We start from the raw sequence: 14,787 nt of genomic DNA on the forward strand, positions 1-14,787 counted from the left end.
GCTTATTTGGTGCTTGAATACATGAGTTACCATACTGACCTGGTGGGACACCTGAGGAGATGGTAGAGGAAGCCACTGCTCCTTGGCCCTTGGACGTCATCCCAGCCACCTGGATGGTGTAGGTGGTGAGTGAAGTGAGGCCAGTCACTCGGTACTCCAAGGTGAGGTTAGGTAGATAATGTGTCACCCTGGTGTTGGTTTGGTTAAACTCTTCCCAGGAGATCTTGTATCCTAAGGGACACACCAAGATACTGTCAGGAACAAGAGGCATTCGGGGAGTAAATGGCAGTATGAGAAACAAGAAGAGAACATAGATGTTTAGGCAGACAACAACCAGTAAATACGTTTTCCGACATATCCACTTACAGTTATACCATCCAGAACATTTACCAGTCTTCCCTTGCTGTATGAATAAATCTGCAAGATTTTATTACAGAAAATTGTATATATTCATCAGCAGTATGCCTACAGAGAAAATGGGAATAGCTCCATAAAATAGACCTGACGTAGATGCAATGCTCACTGTGTTCAGCAATTTGTTGCTACTACATATGCACAAAACTACCTGGAAGCTCACACGGTGCAAGTGCCCCAGAGTGTGGGCACAGAGGTGTAGTTGCATTGAGATGCAGTCTCAGAAATATATTGGAAATGTGGGAGTTCCTGGGCAGAGACTTGGAGGTGGCTATTCAGTAGTGTGTGTCGAATGTGTGTCATTGAAGTGGTCACAGGTGCTTAATCTCCCACATTGGGGGCCCTACTCAGATTGAAATTCTACAGCTACCATAGGGCTGGTCCAAGTTTGAATGGTGTGACTGATGGTAGCGTACCAAGCAAGATGGGAAAAGGAGGCAAGCGGGCCAGGAAGAGGAGAAGGGAACCTGGTCAGTACAGTGAATTTGTAATTATCTTTAACATATTATATAGATACGTGTTATTGGCTGCAATTTAAGGGGTCCAGCTAAAATATTTCCCACTACCCAAAGTAAGATATTGGGGTAACGTGCTTCGAAGTGGCATCTATTTCGGGAGTGGAACCAGTTAATACCTTGCCTAGGATACCAAATGGGCAGCAGAGAGGGAGCGGGCCGGTGGCGGAGACTGCGGTGACTCGGCATATGCTGAGTCCGCTATACTAGTAATAATAATAACCCTTTAAAGGGATTGCCAATCTCTAGTTTATGATTTTCAGACAGATAATAACTAGAAATAAAGTGGACTATGGATTTTGAAGAAGTCCCTTTCCCTTTTATCCTCCCCAGAAGATTCTCTGTGATAGCCCAGGGAACTATTCGCTCTACATTCTTAACACACTAACACTGGTCTGCTCTGTGGATGGTGCCTGCAGAGATCACAGATCACAGCAGTGCTTGAGTCAGGAATTTGGCACTTATGCTATCTGCTGTGCGGATGAAAACACAGCATACAAGCACTGAGCTACCTAGGCTAATCTGCAAGGGTAAAAAGTGCCCACATGCTGTTAGCCTCAAGGCTGTATACCTCACTGGGGACCTTTGCCTACAGGCATCATAGCAGCCACATGTGCTGCTATGACTATTGTACTCCCCTCATTATAGATAAGCTGGATTCTAAATTAATTCCAAGAATGAGAATCAAGTTCAAGTCACGGAATATAAAATATGGTGCTCCTAGCAAAGTGAATAAAAAAGTAGCAGGAATTGCTTATTTATGAAGTCACTGGTATATTCTGCTGAGCTGTGGGAATCTGAGCCAGAACTTTACTTCATGGGTCTGACACTCTAACCAATATCTATATAGAGATGAGCGGGTTCGGTTCCCTGAGAACCGAACACCCCCGAACTTCACGATCCGAGCCCGGATCCGAGTCCGGCTCGGGACTTCCCGCCAGACTCGGAAACCAGAAAGAGGCAAAACATCATCATCCAGCTGTCGGAATCTCGCAGGTTTTAGATACCATAAAACAGCCGCGCGTTGCCGCCATTTTCATTCTGGACTTGGAGGGTGAGAGAGGCAGACCTCTGTCTCTCTGTGGGTGGTGGCGTCAGGTGGGGTTAGTGTGTGCTCTGTAGGGGTGCTGCTGCAGTCACTGTGGTGTACCTGTGCTTTGCTAGGGGTGCTGTCCTGGCTGTCACTTGTGTTTCATGTGCTGTTACGGCCCGGTGCTGCAGCTGTATATGTGTGTTGCTGTCCTGGCTGTCACTGTTGTATAGGGTGCAGGGGCACTGTCCTCCTCCTGTATGCTGTAAGATATAAGGGTGCTGCTGGCCCTGTATGTTGTAAAAATTCAAGGGTGCAGTTGTTAAAAAATTAAAAGCACACTGCTCCTGTATGCTGTAAAACATAGGGGTGCTGCTGGCCCTGTATGTTGTAAAAAGTCAGGGGTGCAGTTGTTAAAAATTAAAAGCACACTGCTGTATGCTGTAAAATATAAGGGTGCTGCTGGCCATGTATGTTGTAAAAATTCAGGGGTGCAGTTGTTAAAAATTAAAAGCACACTGCTCCTGTATGCTGTAATATATAAGGGTGCTGCTGGCCCTGTATGTTGTAAAAATTCAGGGGTGCAGTTGTTAAAAATTAAAAACACACTGCTCCTGTATGCTGTAAAATATAGGGGTGCTGCTGGCTCTGCCTGTATGTTGTAAAAATTCAGGGGTGCAATTGTTAAAAATGAAAAGCACACTGCTATATGCTGTAAAATATAGGGGTGCTGCTGTTTAAATAACATTACACTGGCCCTGTTTGCTATTAAAATGCAGGGGTGCAGTTGTTAAAAATTAAAAGCACACTGCTCCTGTATGCTGTAAAATATAGGGGCACTGCTGGCCCTATATGCTGTAAAAATTCAGGGGTGCAGTTGTTAAAAAATAAAAGCACACTGCTGTATGCTGTAAAATATTGGGGTACTGCTGTTTAAATAACACTACACTGGGCCTGTATGCTATTGAAATTCAGGGGTGCTGCTGTTAAAAAATGTAAAGCATGCTGCTCCTGTATGCTGTAAAATATAGGGGTGCTGCTGTTCAAATAACATTACACGGCCCAGTGTGCTGTAAGTATACAGGGGTGCTGTGAAAATAAAGAAGCACTGTTCTGTGTGCTGTAATAATAAAGGGGTGCTGTCCTGTGAAATGGAGAACAACAATTTGTAGGAAAAAATAGTGAAAGATCAGGAACCACTTCCAGTTCCTAGTACTAGTGCTGAAGCTGCTGCTGCCACCAGTTATGACATTGACGATGCAATTCCATCAACGTTGTCTGCTAAGGCCGATGCCCAATGTCATAAAGGGCATGTAAATTCCAAGAAGCAAAAATTAATAATCAGAAAAAAATAAATTATCTGACGAGAAACGTAAAATTGGCAATATGCCATTCACGACACGAAGTGGCAAGGAAAGGCTAAGGCCTTGGCCTATGTTCATGACTGGTGGCTCAGCTTCTCATGAGGATGGAAGCCCTCCTCCCTCTCGAAAAATGTAAAAAATGAAGCTTGTTAAAGCACAGGAAAAAACAACTGTGCGTTCAGAGATATCACAAATCCCCAAGGAGAGTCCAAGTGTGTCCGCGGTTGCAATGTCTAGGCCTGAACTTCCGAAGACTGTATGGAAAGTGTCACTCCTAGATGGGCCAGGTGTTTGTGCCGCCAACTTATGTCGCTTAGCTTAGTCATCCGGCGACCTCGGTGCAACCTTTTGGCCTAAAAACAATATTGTGTGGTGTGAGCTGTTCAGAATAGACTGGAAAGAGTGGAAATTAATGTTATTGAGGTAAATAATACCGTAGGTCAAAATTACCCCCAAATTCTGTGATTTTAGCTGTTTTTATGTGTTTTTCAAAAATCATCCAGATCCAAAACCGAAACCCGAAAGGGTTGTTTTGGCAAAACCAATCCAAATCCAAAACACAAGCGGGGATCCAGATCCAAAACACAAAACACGAAAAGTGTCCGCCGCACATCTCTATACCTATAAAACCTTAAGTTGTTTATCTCAGTTTCGATGCTTTTGCAATGCACTTTTCATTACTAGGAGAAGGTAATTAATATAATAGTCCTTTCTGGCAGGTCTTCTGAAGGCAAGTTGAGGCTGCCATTATGAAAGCTGTAGCTCCACAGCAGCTGGAGAGTCAGAGAGTTGCTGACTCTACATATCCTGTACAATGTGTTAAGGATTTACCGGTTAAGATGCCATTTTTCTCTGTGGGCTCTTGCCATGTCACTCGGAGGGAGGTGTCCAGTATCTCATCGAAGCCAAGGTTTCCCACAGGACCAGGTACTGGAATCATACAGGAAACAAGAGATGATGTCAGACTCGTCAGTGCCATTTATTAACAGAGCAAGCTACTACTACCACTGCAAATTTCAAGTTCTAGTTAAGGTATGCCTTGCTGTTGGGTTGGGATTGAAATGCCGGCGGTTGCGATGCCGGCAGTCAGAATTCTGACCACGGGATCCCATTGATCAGAAACCTGACAGGGGTTTTCCTCCCTCCCTACAATCTAAACCTAACACTTCCCCACCTCCCCCAGCAGCCTAACCGTAACCCACCCTGGGGGTGCTTAAATCTAATCCACCTCCCCGCAGCTTAAACCTAACCCACCCAGGCCGCAGCCTAACCCTCCCTCAGCAGCCTAAACCTAACACCCCACCCCCTGTTGCTTACCTCTCTGGCAGGCCGGTGGATTCCCCCACAGAATCCCGGAGGTCGGGATCCCGGCACTGAACTGGTGACCCTATTCGGGATGCCGGTGTCAGCATTCCGATTAGAATTGGGATTCTGGCGTTGGTGTTCTGACTGCTGAGATCCCAACCACCAAGATCCTGACCGAAACCCCTCGTGGTCATATTCTTAGAAGCCTTATGAACTTCCTCTTATAGTCAGAAAAGACTGACATGCACACACGAGTGGTATTCAGTATGCCGGCTGATGGGATCCCGGCGCTCAGTATACCGGCACCGGAATCCTGACACCCGACATACCAACACCTATTCTCCCTCTTGGGGATCCACAACCCCCCTGGAGGGAGAATAAATAGCGTGGCCCCCGCAGCTACCCCGCAAGGGGCTCATTTGCGCTCGCCCAGCTGTCGGTATGCCGGCGGCCGGGATTCCGGCACCTGGCTATTATACCCGCACACAAAACTCCTCTTGCCACCTGGATAATCTTCCTTATTTCTACTTCCTCTATTAGCCATTCAGATTTTGAGCTCTCCAGCTATCCTATTTTTTTAACTTCATTTTCTTGTGGATTTAGGAATTTGAAAATATGCCATACTCCTTATGTGATTGGTCTCTCATCTTCAGGGATATGCGGTGAGGTAAATGGCTGAGGAGGCACTGACTAGTAACAGAGCCAGATTCACACACAACATATGAGCCAAAGGGTGCATGTGGGCATTATACACAGGTGCAGCATGATAAACTGTTACAAATTTGGTGAGTTTTCACAACCCTCCCCTCTGCTCTAGCTATGGGAGAGGCACTATAGTACTGGTACTCAAGCTTTAAGACTCAGAACATGTTATAATGCTGATGTGTCTTTTCTGCAAGATCCAATAGAAGCCTTTGCGGTACTATGGGGGTTATGCCACCATTTTTCGCAGCGATCAGGTCACTACTGTGCATATGTATGCACCGCAATGCGCAGGCATGTCATACGGGTACAAAGTAGATCGTTGCTGGGCGATGGATTTAATGAAGAATCCACTCGCACAGCCGATCGCAAGTAGATTGAGAGGAAGAAGGCGTTTATGTGTGTCGACTGACCGTTTCAGGGAGTGGTTGGAAAAACGCAGGCGTGTCCCAGCGTTTGCAGGGCGGGTGTCTGACATCAATTCCGGGACTGGACAGGCTGAAGTGATCGCAAGGGCTGAGTAAGTTCAGACCTACTCAGAAACTACACAAACTGTTTTTGTACTGCTCGGCTGCACAAGCGTTCGCACACTTGCAAAGCGAAAATACACTCCCCTGTGGGCGGCGACTATGTGTTTGCACGGCTGCAAAAAGAAGCTAGCGAGCGATCAACTCGGAATGACCCCCAATATGGATACATAGATGAGTTGCAGCACTTTGTTATTCCAGGGAATAATAATTTGTGTTATGCATCAGTAAAAATTAATGAGCCAAGGATCAATTACCCTATGCTCCTGTAGGTAAATATTTAAAGGGTTTTACACGCTTCAGATGTAAAGTATTTGTGTCATCAGACAGGGTTATTTATTTTCATTGCACTGGGAACGGAATAGCTCTGACATGATCCCTGCATTAGAAACCATTATATCCAGCTAGAAGTTCTCCTCATATCTCATGGCCACAGAAAAAACACCCAAATCTGCCTCGTATAGGGACGTAGCCAGAACTTTGTGGGCCCCATAGCAACATTTTGAAGGGGCCCCTGTCCCAATGCATCTAGAGAGACCCCTCTCTGCAGCAGTTGTTCACTTTATTCCCCCTCAAAGTGCACTAGTTCATTTTCTGAACCATAGTAGTGCCCTACTTAATGTTATGCCCCATAGTAGTGCTCTAGCTCATGTTATGTCACATTGTAAGGCTGCCAGTACACATTATGTAACACAGTACCACATTATGACATAGTTCCAGTTCATAATATGCCGCATTACAGTGGTGCACCAGTTCTTACTATGCTATACTATAATGCTTCTACTTCATATTATGCCACATTACAGTGTCCTAGTTCAAATTTTATAACATTATACCCTCCAGTTCATTTTATACCACATTACAATGAGCGGGTACAGCGGTATAATTAGATATATTGTGGGCCCCAAGGCAAACATTTGTAAGGGCCCCTATGCACCACCCATTGCTGAAAAATGTATATAGCACATGTAACTGTGACAGGGAAGGTGGGCCCCTCTCTGCTCTGGGCCCCCCTAGCAGCTGCACTCCCGGCACCTATGGTAGCTACACCCTTGGCCTCATATCAATATATGGCTGAAAAGCACAGTGAGAATATAGCATTATGGGGTATGGGTCATTAGGTCGCCCACACTTAGCTCGACATGGTCACTAGGTCGACATGGAAAAAGGTTGACTTGCATTTTTTTTCTTTTTTGGTGTTGTTTTCTTCGGAAAGTGACAGGGAACCCCAATTAGTGCACCGTGTCCCCTCACATAGCTCGCTTCGCTCGCCATGCTTCGGGCAAGGTGCCTCGCTCTGCTACCGCTGCGCTCAGCACAGGTTACTATTCCCAATCGTAGTACACGTGGATCGTAAAGTATGAAAACGTTTTTAAAAAATTTTTTTTAAAAATTGAAAAACGCATGTCAACCTTTTTCCCATGTCGACCTAGTGACCCTGTCGACCTAATGCATGTTGACCAATAGTGGTCAACTTAATGACTGTCGACCTAATGACCATATCCCGCATTATGTATTTGTTAAAACTTGCAGGAGTGTACAAGCCAATAAATGAAAGTTATATGAAGGTAGAAAGTCAGTTTATATGTATGATCTATTTCCCAGCAGTGAAGAATAGATCTGGTGTTAGGAATCTGATGAGGACCTACGCTATGTATGTGCAGGTATAGGGTAGAATATTACAGAAATCCCTCAGCTGCATGAAAACGTTTTCTAGTAAGTCAGCATAGATATACCATCCTCATGAGTCCAGACAAGCTGAGGAGGACTGCGAGGCCCATCTCCTGGGGTGGTAAAGCAGAGGATGGAGGTCAGGTAACTATGAAACTTCTGTAAGTTGGAGATAAAGCCCACATGCGTGCTGTCTTGGAAGTTGGGTCGGACTGTGATCACGGTAACATCTTCTTCTTGAGCTGGGTCCCAAACAATTAGCTGCAGAAAACAGATAATTTAGGTCAGTTGGTGCTGTCAGTGGCAGGACTGCGTATAGTGTTTAATACAGCTACACAACTGCAATAAAACATTCCATAGCACTGTACATCACACAGCTGCAAGCAGTAATCTTCCTTACCTATCACTGCCCATTCCCGGCGTATACTGTTATAGCGTTAGAGTCATTTTCTGATACACATCAAATGACTATTTTATCAGTAATTGTTATTGATTTTATTTTTGTCATTTGTCATGGAAGTACCACTTAAATCATAGGTAGATACAGAACTCTTTTTTTCACTACATCTGTCGGACTGTGACAGATTTTTCCACACATCTCCACATCTGTAAACACGTTTTTTTGACACAACATCCAGATGACCGCGCAAAATCCCCAGAAAAACATCTCACTATCTTCATCATGTTTCTGAACATGGGGCTTTGATTCAGTGTAGTCCTGGTTTTTGTTGAACATAAATCCGAATACACTTCGCTATACATAACTAATTTTGCTTTTGCATGGACGTACTTCAATAGATTTGTCTCTTTTGTTTGCATCTACCAGAAACCTCCCTACTTCAGAGACTTCTCTCTCATTATCCCTTATATTTCAGCTTCCCAACTTCTAATCCAATGCATTTAAACCCTATCAAGCATACTCACGTTTAATCATTGTTGTCGACAATTCAAAAGTAACTTCCTGCATTAGCAATCTTTCCAAATTGCATTACTTTAAAAAAGAAAACCTAGGCTTTGTGACTATGTTTTTCCTCTGTTCAACATGCTGTGTTTTTTTCTGATTTACAACAGTCTAATAATTTTGTAAATCACATCTAAGACAAACGTGAAAAATTGTGCTTTTTTTTGCACTACAAATAAGTAAACAAAATATGTGCTGTCGTACAAGCAAGAAAAAAAATGCAAAAGAAATACTACACTCTCACTTTTTTAAAAGTACTATAGTCCTACGTATTAGCTATCCTACTTCAAATCATTATCTCCTTTTCAAAATCTCACTGAAGCACTGGTTTCCTTAAAATGTAAAATGTACATTAAAATGAAAACCTGAGTACACACTATACAATTATCAGGCCAATCAGGCAATAATTGTATGATCAGCCTGATAATTGTATAGTGTGCATGCAGCAGTGTTTGGCGATAAACAGTTTCAAACACTCCTGCAAACGGTTGGCTTGGGTTGTCACATCTTTTGAGCTGCACACCAGATCTGACTGACCCATTCAAGAGATCTAAGGGAAGTACACACTGAGTAATAAATTGCTAAGTGTGTATGGGGGGCACTGATCCGATAATGGCTCGGTCAGATCGGAGTGTTTATTGGATGGGCGGCACTCATCGCATAGTTGTACCTATATTTGTGCTAGGTACACACAATACAATTGGGTCAATCAGTTGATAACTGTATGATCAGCCCGATAATTGTGTAGTGTGTATGCAATAGCGTTAGCTTATAAGTGGCTTTAAACACGCCTGAAAACGGTCGGATCGGGCAGTCACATTTTAGAAGCTGCACACCCAATCTGATGGATCCCATTCAAGAGATCAAAGGGAAGTACACACTGAGCAATAAATTGCTGAGTGTATACAGGTACGCACCAAGCTGATAATCACACCGTTGGATTGGAGCGTTTATCGGATCAGAGGCACTATTGCATAATGTGTACCTAGCTTTACTCTTATCATAGAATTGTTGCCTAATTAAAACCACATTGCTGGTTACAACAAGTGTAACTGAAATAGCCGGACTTGTATTAGGATGTCTGCCTTAAACTGCCTATACAGGTGAAACTCAGAAAATTAGAATATTGTGCAAAAGTTCATTTATTTCAGTAATTCAACTTATAAGGTGAAACTAATATATTATATAGACTCATTACATGAAAAGTGAGATATTGCAAGCCTTTATTTATTATAATTTTGATGATTGTGGTTTACAGTTTAAGAGAACCCCAAATCCAAAATCTCAGAAAATTAGAATATTACATAAAATGAATAAAATCAGGATTTTAAATACAGAATTGTTGCACTGGGTATGGCGGAAGAATGGAGAGGCACACAATCCAAGATGCTTGAAGTCCAGTGTGAAGTCTCCACAGTCTGTGTTGATTTGGGGAGCCATGTCATCTGCTGGTGTTGGTCCTCTGTGCTTTATTAAGTCCAGAGTCAAACCAGCCGTCTACCAGGACATTTTAGAGCACTTCATGCTTCCTTCAGCAGACAAGCATATGGAAATGCTGACTTCATTTTCCAGCAGGACTTGGCACCTGCCCACACTGCCACAAGTACCAAAACCTAGTTCAATGACCGTGGGATTACTGTGCTGGATTGGCCAGCAAACTCGCCTGACCGGAACCCCATAGAGAACCTATGGGGCATTGCCAAGAGAAAGATGAGAGACATGAGATGAACAATGCAGAAGAGCTGAAGGCCGCTATTGAAGCATCCTGGTCTTCCATAACACCTCAGCAGTGCCACAGGCTGATAGAATCCATGCCACGCTGCATTGAGGCAGTAATTCATGCAAAAGGGGCTCAAACCAAGTACTGAGTACATATGCATGATTATACTTTTCAGAGAGCAGAGATTTATGTATTTAAAATCTTTCTTTTATTGGTTGTATGTAATATTCTAATTTTCTGAGATTTTGGATTTGGGGTTTTCTTAAGCTGTAAGCCACAATCATCAAAATTATAACAAATAAAGGCTTGAAATATTTCACTTTGCATGTGATGAGTCTATATAATATATTAGTTTCACCTTTTAAATTGAATTACTGAAATAAATGAACTTTTGCACAATATTCTAATTTTTCTGAGTTTCACCTGTACCTCAAGCACACCCTGTTTTGATAGACAAGTAGATGATAGTCGCTGTCCTTCCTTAGCGTGTACAATGTTTATCTCCATGGCTAGAAATGTAGCTAAAAAATGGAAGTTATTCACAATCTGCCTGTGAAATGACACCTCTGCATCTCTGAGTCTTCAAAAGGCAATTTTAGGCAGATGTCCAATTTCAAGGATCAGGAATTATTACAGCAAGTTGCAATAGCCGGCATAAACAATCATTTTAATGAGGCATCAGTATCGTTATCTTTGAAGTGACCTTTGTTAGCAGAGTTCACCCTATTCATATTGATCCCAATATGCAACAACTGAATCTTCTTCTTCTGCACATTTCCCCACATCTCCCCATCAGTGAATTAATAAACAACACTAAGGTACTCATACTTAATCAAACAGCTAGTCCAATGGAGATTCTTTTGTATCATCATCTGCACTTCTCTGCCTGCATTCTGTGCAGAATGGAAAGGCTCCGCTGGCCACGTACAAGCACAATACTGCATTCTTTCCTTCCCTTTACAAATTCAAACCAAACCTCCAGCTGCTGTGACTTCTTTTTTTCATCCAATAACCCATCTGGTATTTTACAGCAGCAGTTCACAGGCCTCTCCTCACACAACCCCAAACTTGCAAGCTTTAACCGTTCTAGCACCAAGAAAGAAGCAGTTTTTTTATACTGTTGCTGGTGAATGCAGTGGTTCTACATTTTATATATATATATATATATATATATATATATATATATATATATATATGCAATAAGGCTAGAGAAAATGTAAGTGAAAGGGTGGGATGCTCCTGTAGCTATTATAAAACAAAAGCTATTACAAAGCAAAGTTGTTTCTATGTATACAGAGTTTTTTTTTCTAATTGTTTGTCCTTTAATTCCATTCAAGTGTAATGTGATGTTTAACGCATACAGAACACTATATATTACAGGTTGAGTATCCCATATCCAAATATTCCGAAATACGGAATATTCCGAAATACGGACTTTTTTGAGTGAGATTGAGATAGTGAAACCTTTGTTTTCTGATGGCTCAATGTACACAAACTTTGTTTAATACACAAAGTTATTAAAAATATTGTATTAAATGACCTTCAGGCTGTGTGTATAAGGTGTATATGAAACATAAATGAATTGTGTGAATGTATACACACTTTGTTTAATGCACAAATTTATAAAAAATATTGGCTAAAATGACCTTCAGGCTGTGTGTATAAGGTGTATATGTAACATAAATGCATTCTGTGCTTATACTTGGGTCCCATCACCATGATATCTCATTATGGTATGCAATTATTCCAAAATACGGAAAAATCCCATATCCAAAATACCTCTGGTCCCAAGCATTTTGGATAAGGGAGACTCAACCTGTACTTTACCCGTCACTTACACATTGTGTGTGCAAGTATTATACATGAGAATGCAGCCTGTAAAATCATTACAATCAATGAGCTCACTGCTGCAGCCATTTTTGTAGGCTGAACCAATGCTGTTGCGGTGGAGCCTCTGAGTGCATTTCCAGTCTGCTTTCCTATCACCTACAGTATGTCTGCCTCCCATATTGTTGCTACTTCACCCTATGATGCAGCACTTATTGCTTGCTCTATCCATACAATCGCTTAAAGCAGTGTTTCTGGACTGTATAAACAAAATCTGTTAAATGTTCCCCTTTAGACTGTGGTTTATCTCTGCAAGCTCTGTTGCTTTCACTGACTCGCAGTAACAGATTAGCTGCATTAGGTGGATTGTTGAATCTTATTATTACATTACAAGGACAAGTGAGTTACTTTGGCAAAGGGCCCACACTTCACATAAAGTCCACTAGATGTCAGCGCTGCAACACGGAATGGGGATCCAGGCAGTAGGGCAATGAGCTAATAAATGACATATACATGCAGTACATAAATAGTGTAATTACTGAAATACTCCTGGGTCCTGTATACTTCTGTGTCCTGTATGCAATGCAGAATTTATTGCAGCAAGCACAGTTAATATCAGCATTATATATAAGACTTAAGAGTACTAAGGAGAATGTGCTATACTGTTGCTGTGAATTTTAAACAGAACATGGAATTTCCATTGAAATATCGTGCTGGAAACACAAAGAACTCCAACACACGAATAATACATTGCTACATACAAATGCAAGAAATATAGGTATACTATTTTCTCTATCGTCCTAGTGGATGCTGGGGTTCCTGAAAGGACCATGGGGAATAGCGGCTCCGCAGGAGACAGGGCACAAAAAGTAAAGCTTTTCCAGATCAGGTGGTGTGCACTGGCTCCTCCCCCTATGACCCTCCTCCAGACTCCAGTTAGATTTTTGTGCCCGGCCGAGAAGGGTGCAATTCTAGGTGGCTCTCATAAAGAGCTGCTTAGAGAAAGTTTAGCTTAGGTTTTTTATTTTACAGTGATTCCTGCTGGCAACAGGATCACTGCAACGAGGGACAGAGGGGAGAAGAAGTGAACTCACCTGCGTGCAGGATGGATTGGCTTCTTGGCTACTGGACATCAGCTCCAGAGGGACGATCACAGGTACAGCCTGGATGGTCACCGGAGCCGCGCCGCCGGCCCCCTTGCAGATGCTGAAGTAAGAAGAGGTCCAGAATCGGCGGCTGAAGACTCCTGCAGTCTTCTAAAGGTAGCGCACAGCACTGCAGCTGTGCGCCATTTTCCTCTCAGCACACTTCACACGCAGTCACTGAGGGTGCAGGGCGCTGGGGGGGGGCGCCCTGGGAGGCAAATGTAAACCTATATAAAGGCTAAAAATACCTCACATATAGCCCCCAGAGGCTATATGGAGATATTTAACCCCTGCCTGTATTCACAAAATAGCGGGAGACGAGCCCGCCGAAAAAAGGGGCGGGGCCTATCTCCTCAGCACACGGCGCCATTTCCTCTCACAGCTCCGCTGGTCAGGACGGCTCCCAGGTCTCTCCCCTGCACTGCACTACAGAAACAGGGTAAAACAGAGAGGGGGGGCAAATTTAATGGCAATATCTTGATATATAAAAAGCAGCTATAAGGGAGCACTTATTATAAGGCTATCCCTGTCATATATAGCGTTTTTTGGTGTGTGCTGGCAGACTCTCCCTCTGTCTCCCCAAAGGGCTAGTGGGTCCTGTCTTCGTTTAGAGCATTCCCTGTGTGTCTGCTGTGTGTCGGTACGTGTGTGTCGACATGTATGAGGACGATATTGGTGTGGAGGCGGAGCAATTGCCAAATATGGGGATGTCACCTCCTAGGGGGTCGACACCAGAATGGATGCCTTTATTTATGGAATTACGGGATAGTGTCAACACGCTAAAGCAGTCGTTTGACGACATGAGGCGGCCGGACAATCAATTAGTGCCTGTCCAGGCGCCTCAAACACCGTCAGGGGCTGTAAAACGCCTTTTGCCTCAGTCGGTCGACACAGACCCAGACACAGGCACTGATTCCAGTGGTGACGGTGACGAATCAACCGTATTTTCCAGTAGGGCCACACGTTATATGATTTTGGCAATGAAGGAGGCGTTACATTTAGCTGATACTACAGGTACCACTAAACAGGGTATTATGTGGGGTGTGAAAAAACTACCTATAGTTTTTCCTGAATCAGAAGAATTAAATGACGTGTGTGATGAAGCGTGGGTTGCCCCTGATAAAAAGCTGATAATTTCAAAGAAATTATTGGCATTATACCCTTTCCCGCCAGAGGTTAGGGAGCGCTGGGAAACACCTCCTAGGGTGGACAAGGCGCTAACACGCTTATCAAAACAAGTGGCGTTACCTTCTCCTGAGACGGCCGCACTTAAAGATCCATCAGATAGGAGGATGGAAAATATCCAAAAAAGTATATACACACATGCAGGTGTTATACTACGACCAGCTATAGCGACTGCCTGGATGTGCAGTGCTGGGGTAGTTTGGTCAGAGTCCCTGATTGAAAATATTGATACCCTGGACAGGGACAATATTTTACTGTCGTTAGAACAAATAAAGGATGCATTTCTTTATATGCGTGATGCACAGAGGGATATCTGCACACTGGCATCACGGGTAAGTGCTATGTCCATTTCGGCCAGAAGAGCTTTATGGACGCGACAGTGGACAGGCGATGCGGATTCAAAACGGCATATGGAAGTTTT

General features: G+C 43.3%; 1 protein-coding gene across 4 annotated transcripts in view; it reads right to left on the reverse strand.

Moving 5' to 3' along the window:
- The window catches only part of SDK2 (sidekick cell adhesion molecule 2), a 1,024,610-nt gene that overhangs the window by 123,132 nt on the left and 886,691 nt on the right, over nucleotides 1–14,787 (reverse strand). For all 4 annotated transcript variants that reach the window (XM_063961173.1, XM_063961172.1, XM_063961171.1 and 1 more), the window contains exons 19-21: nucleotides 7,594–7,789; nucleotides 4,155–4,253; nucleotides 40–231 (exon numbers count right to left, since the gene is read on the reverse strand). In XM_063961173.1, coding sequence (XP_063817243.1) covers nucleotides 40–231; nucleotides 4,155–4,253; nucleotides 7,594–7,789 — 487 coding nt within the window. The remainder of the gene's footprint in view (nucleotides 1–39; nucleotides 232–4,154; nucleotides 4,254–7,593; nucleotides 7,790–14,787) is intronic.

Source organism: Pseudophryne corroboree, chromosome 3 (assembly GCF_028390025.1).
Source record: "Pseudophryne corroboree isolate aPseCor3 chromosome 3, aPseCor3.hap2, whole genome shotgun sequence".
In the NCBI taxonomy this organism is placed as follows: domain Eukaryota; kingdom Metazoa; phylum Chordata; class Amphibia; order Anura; family Myobatrachidae; genus Pseudophryne; species Pseudophryne corroboree.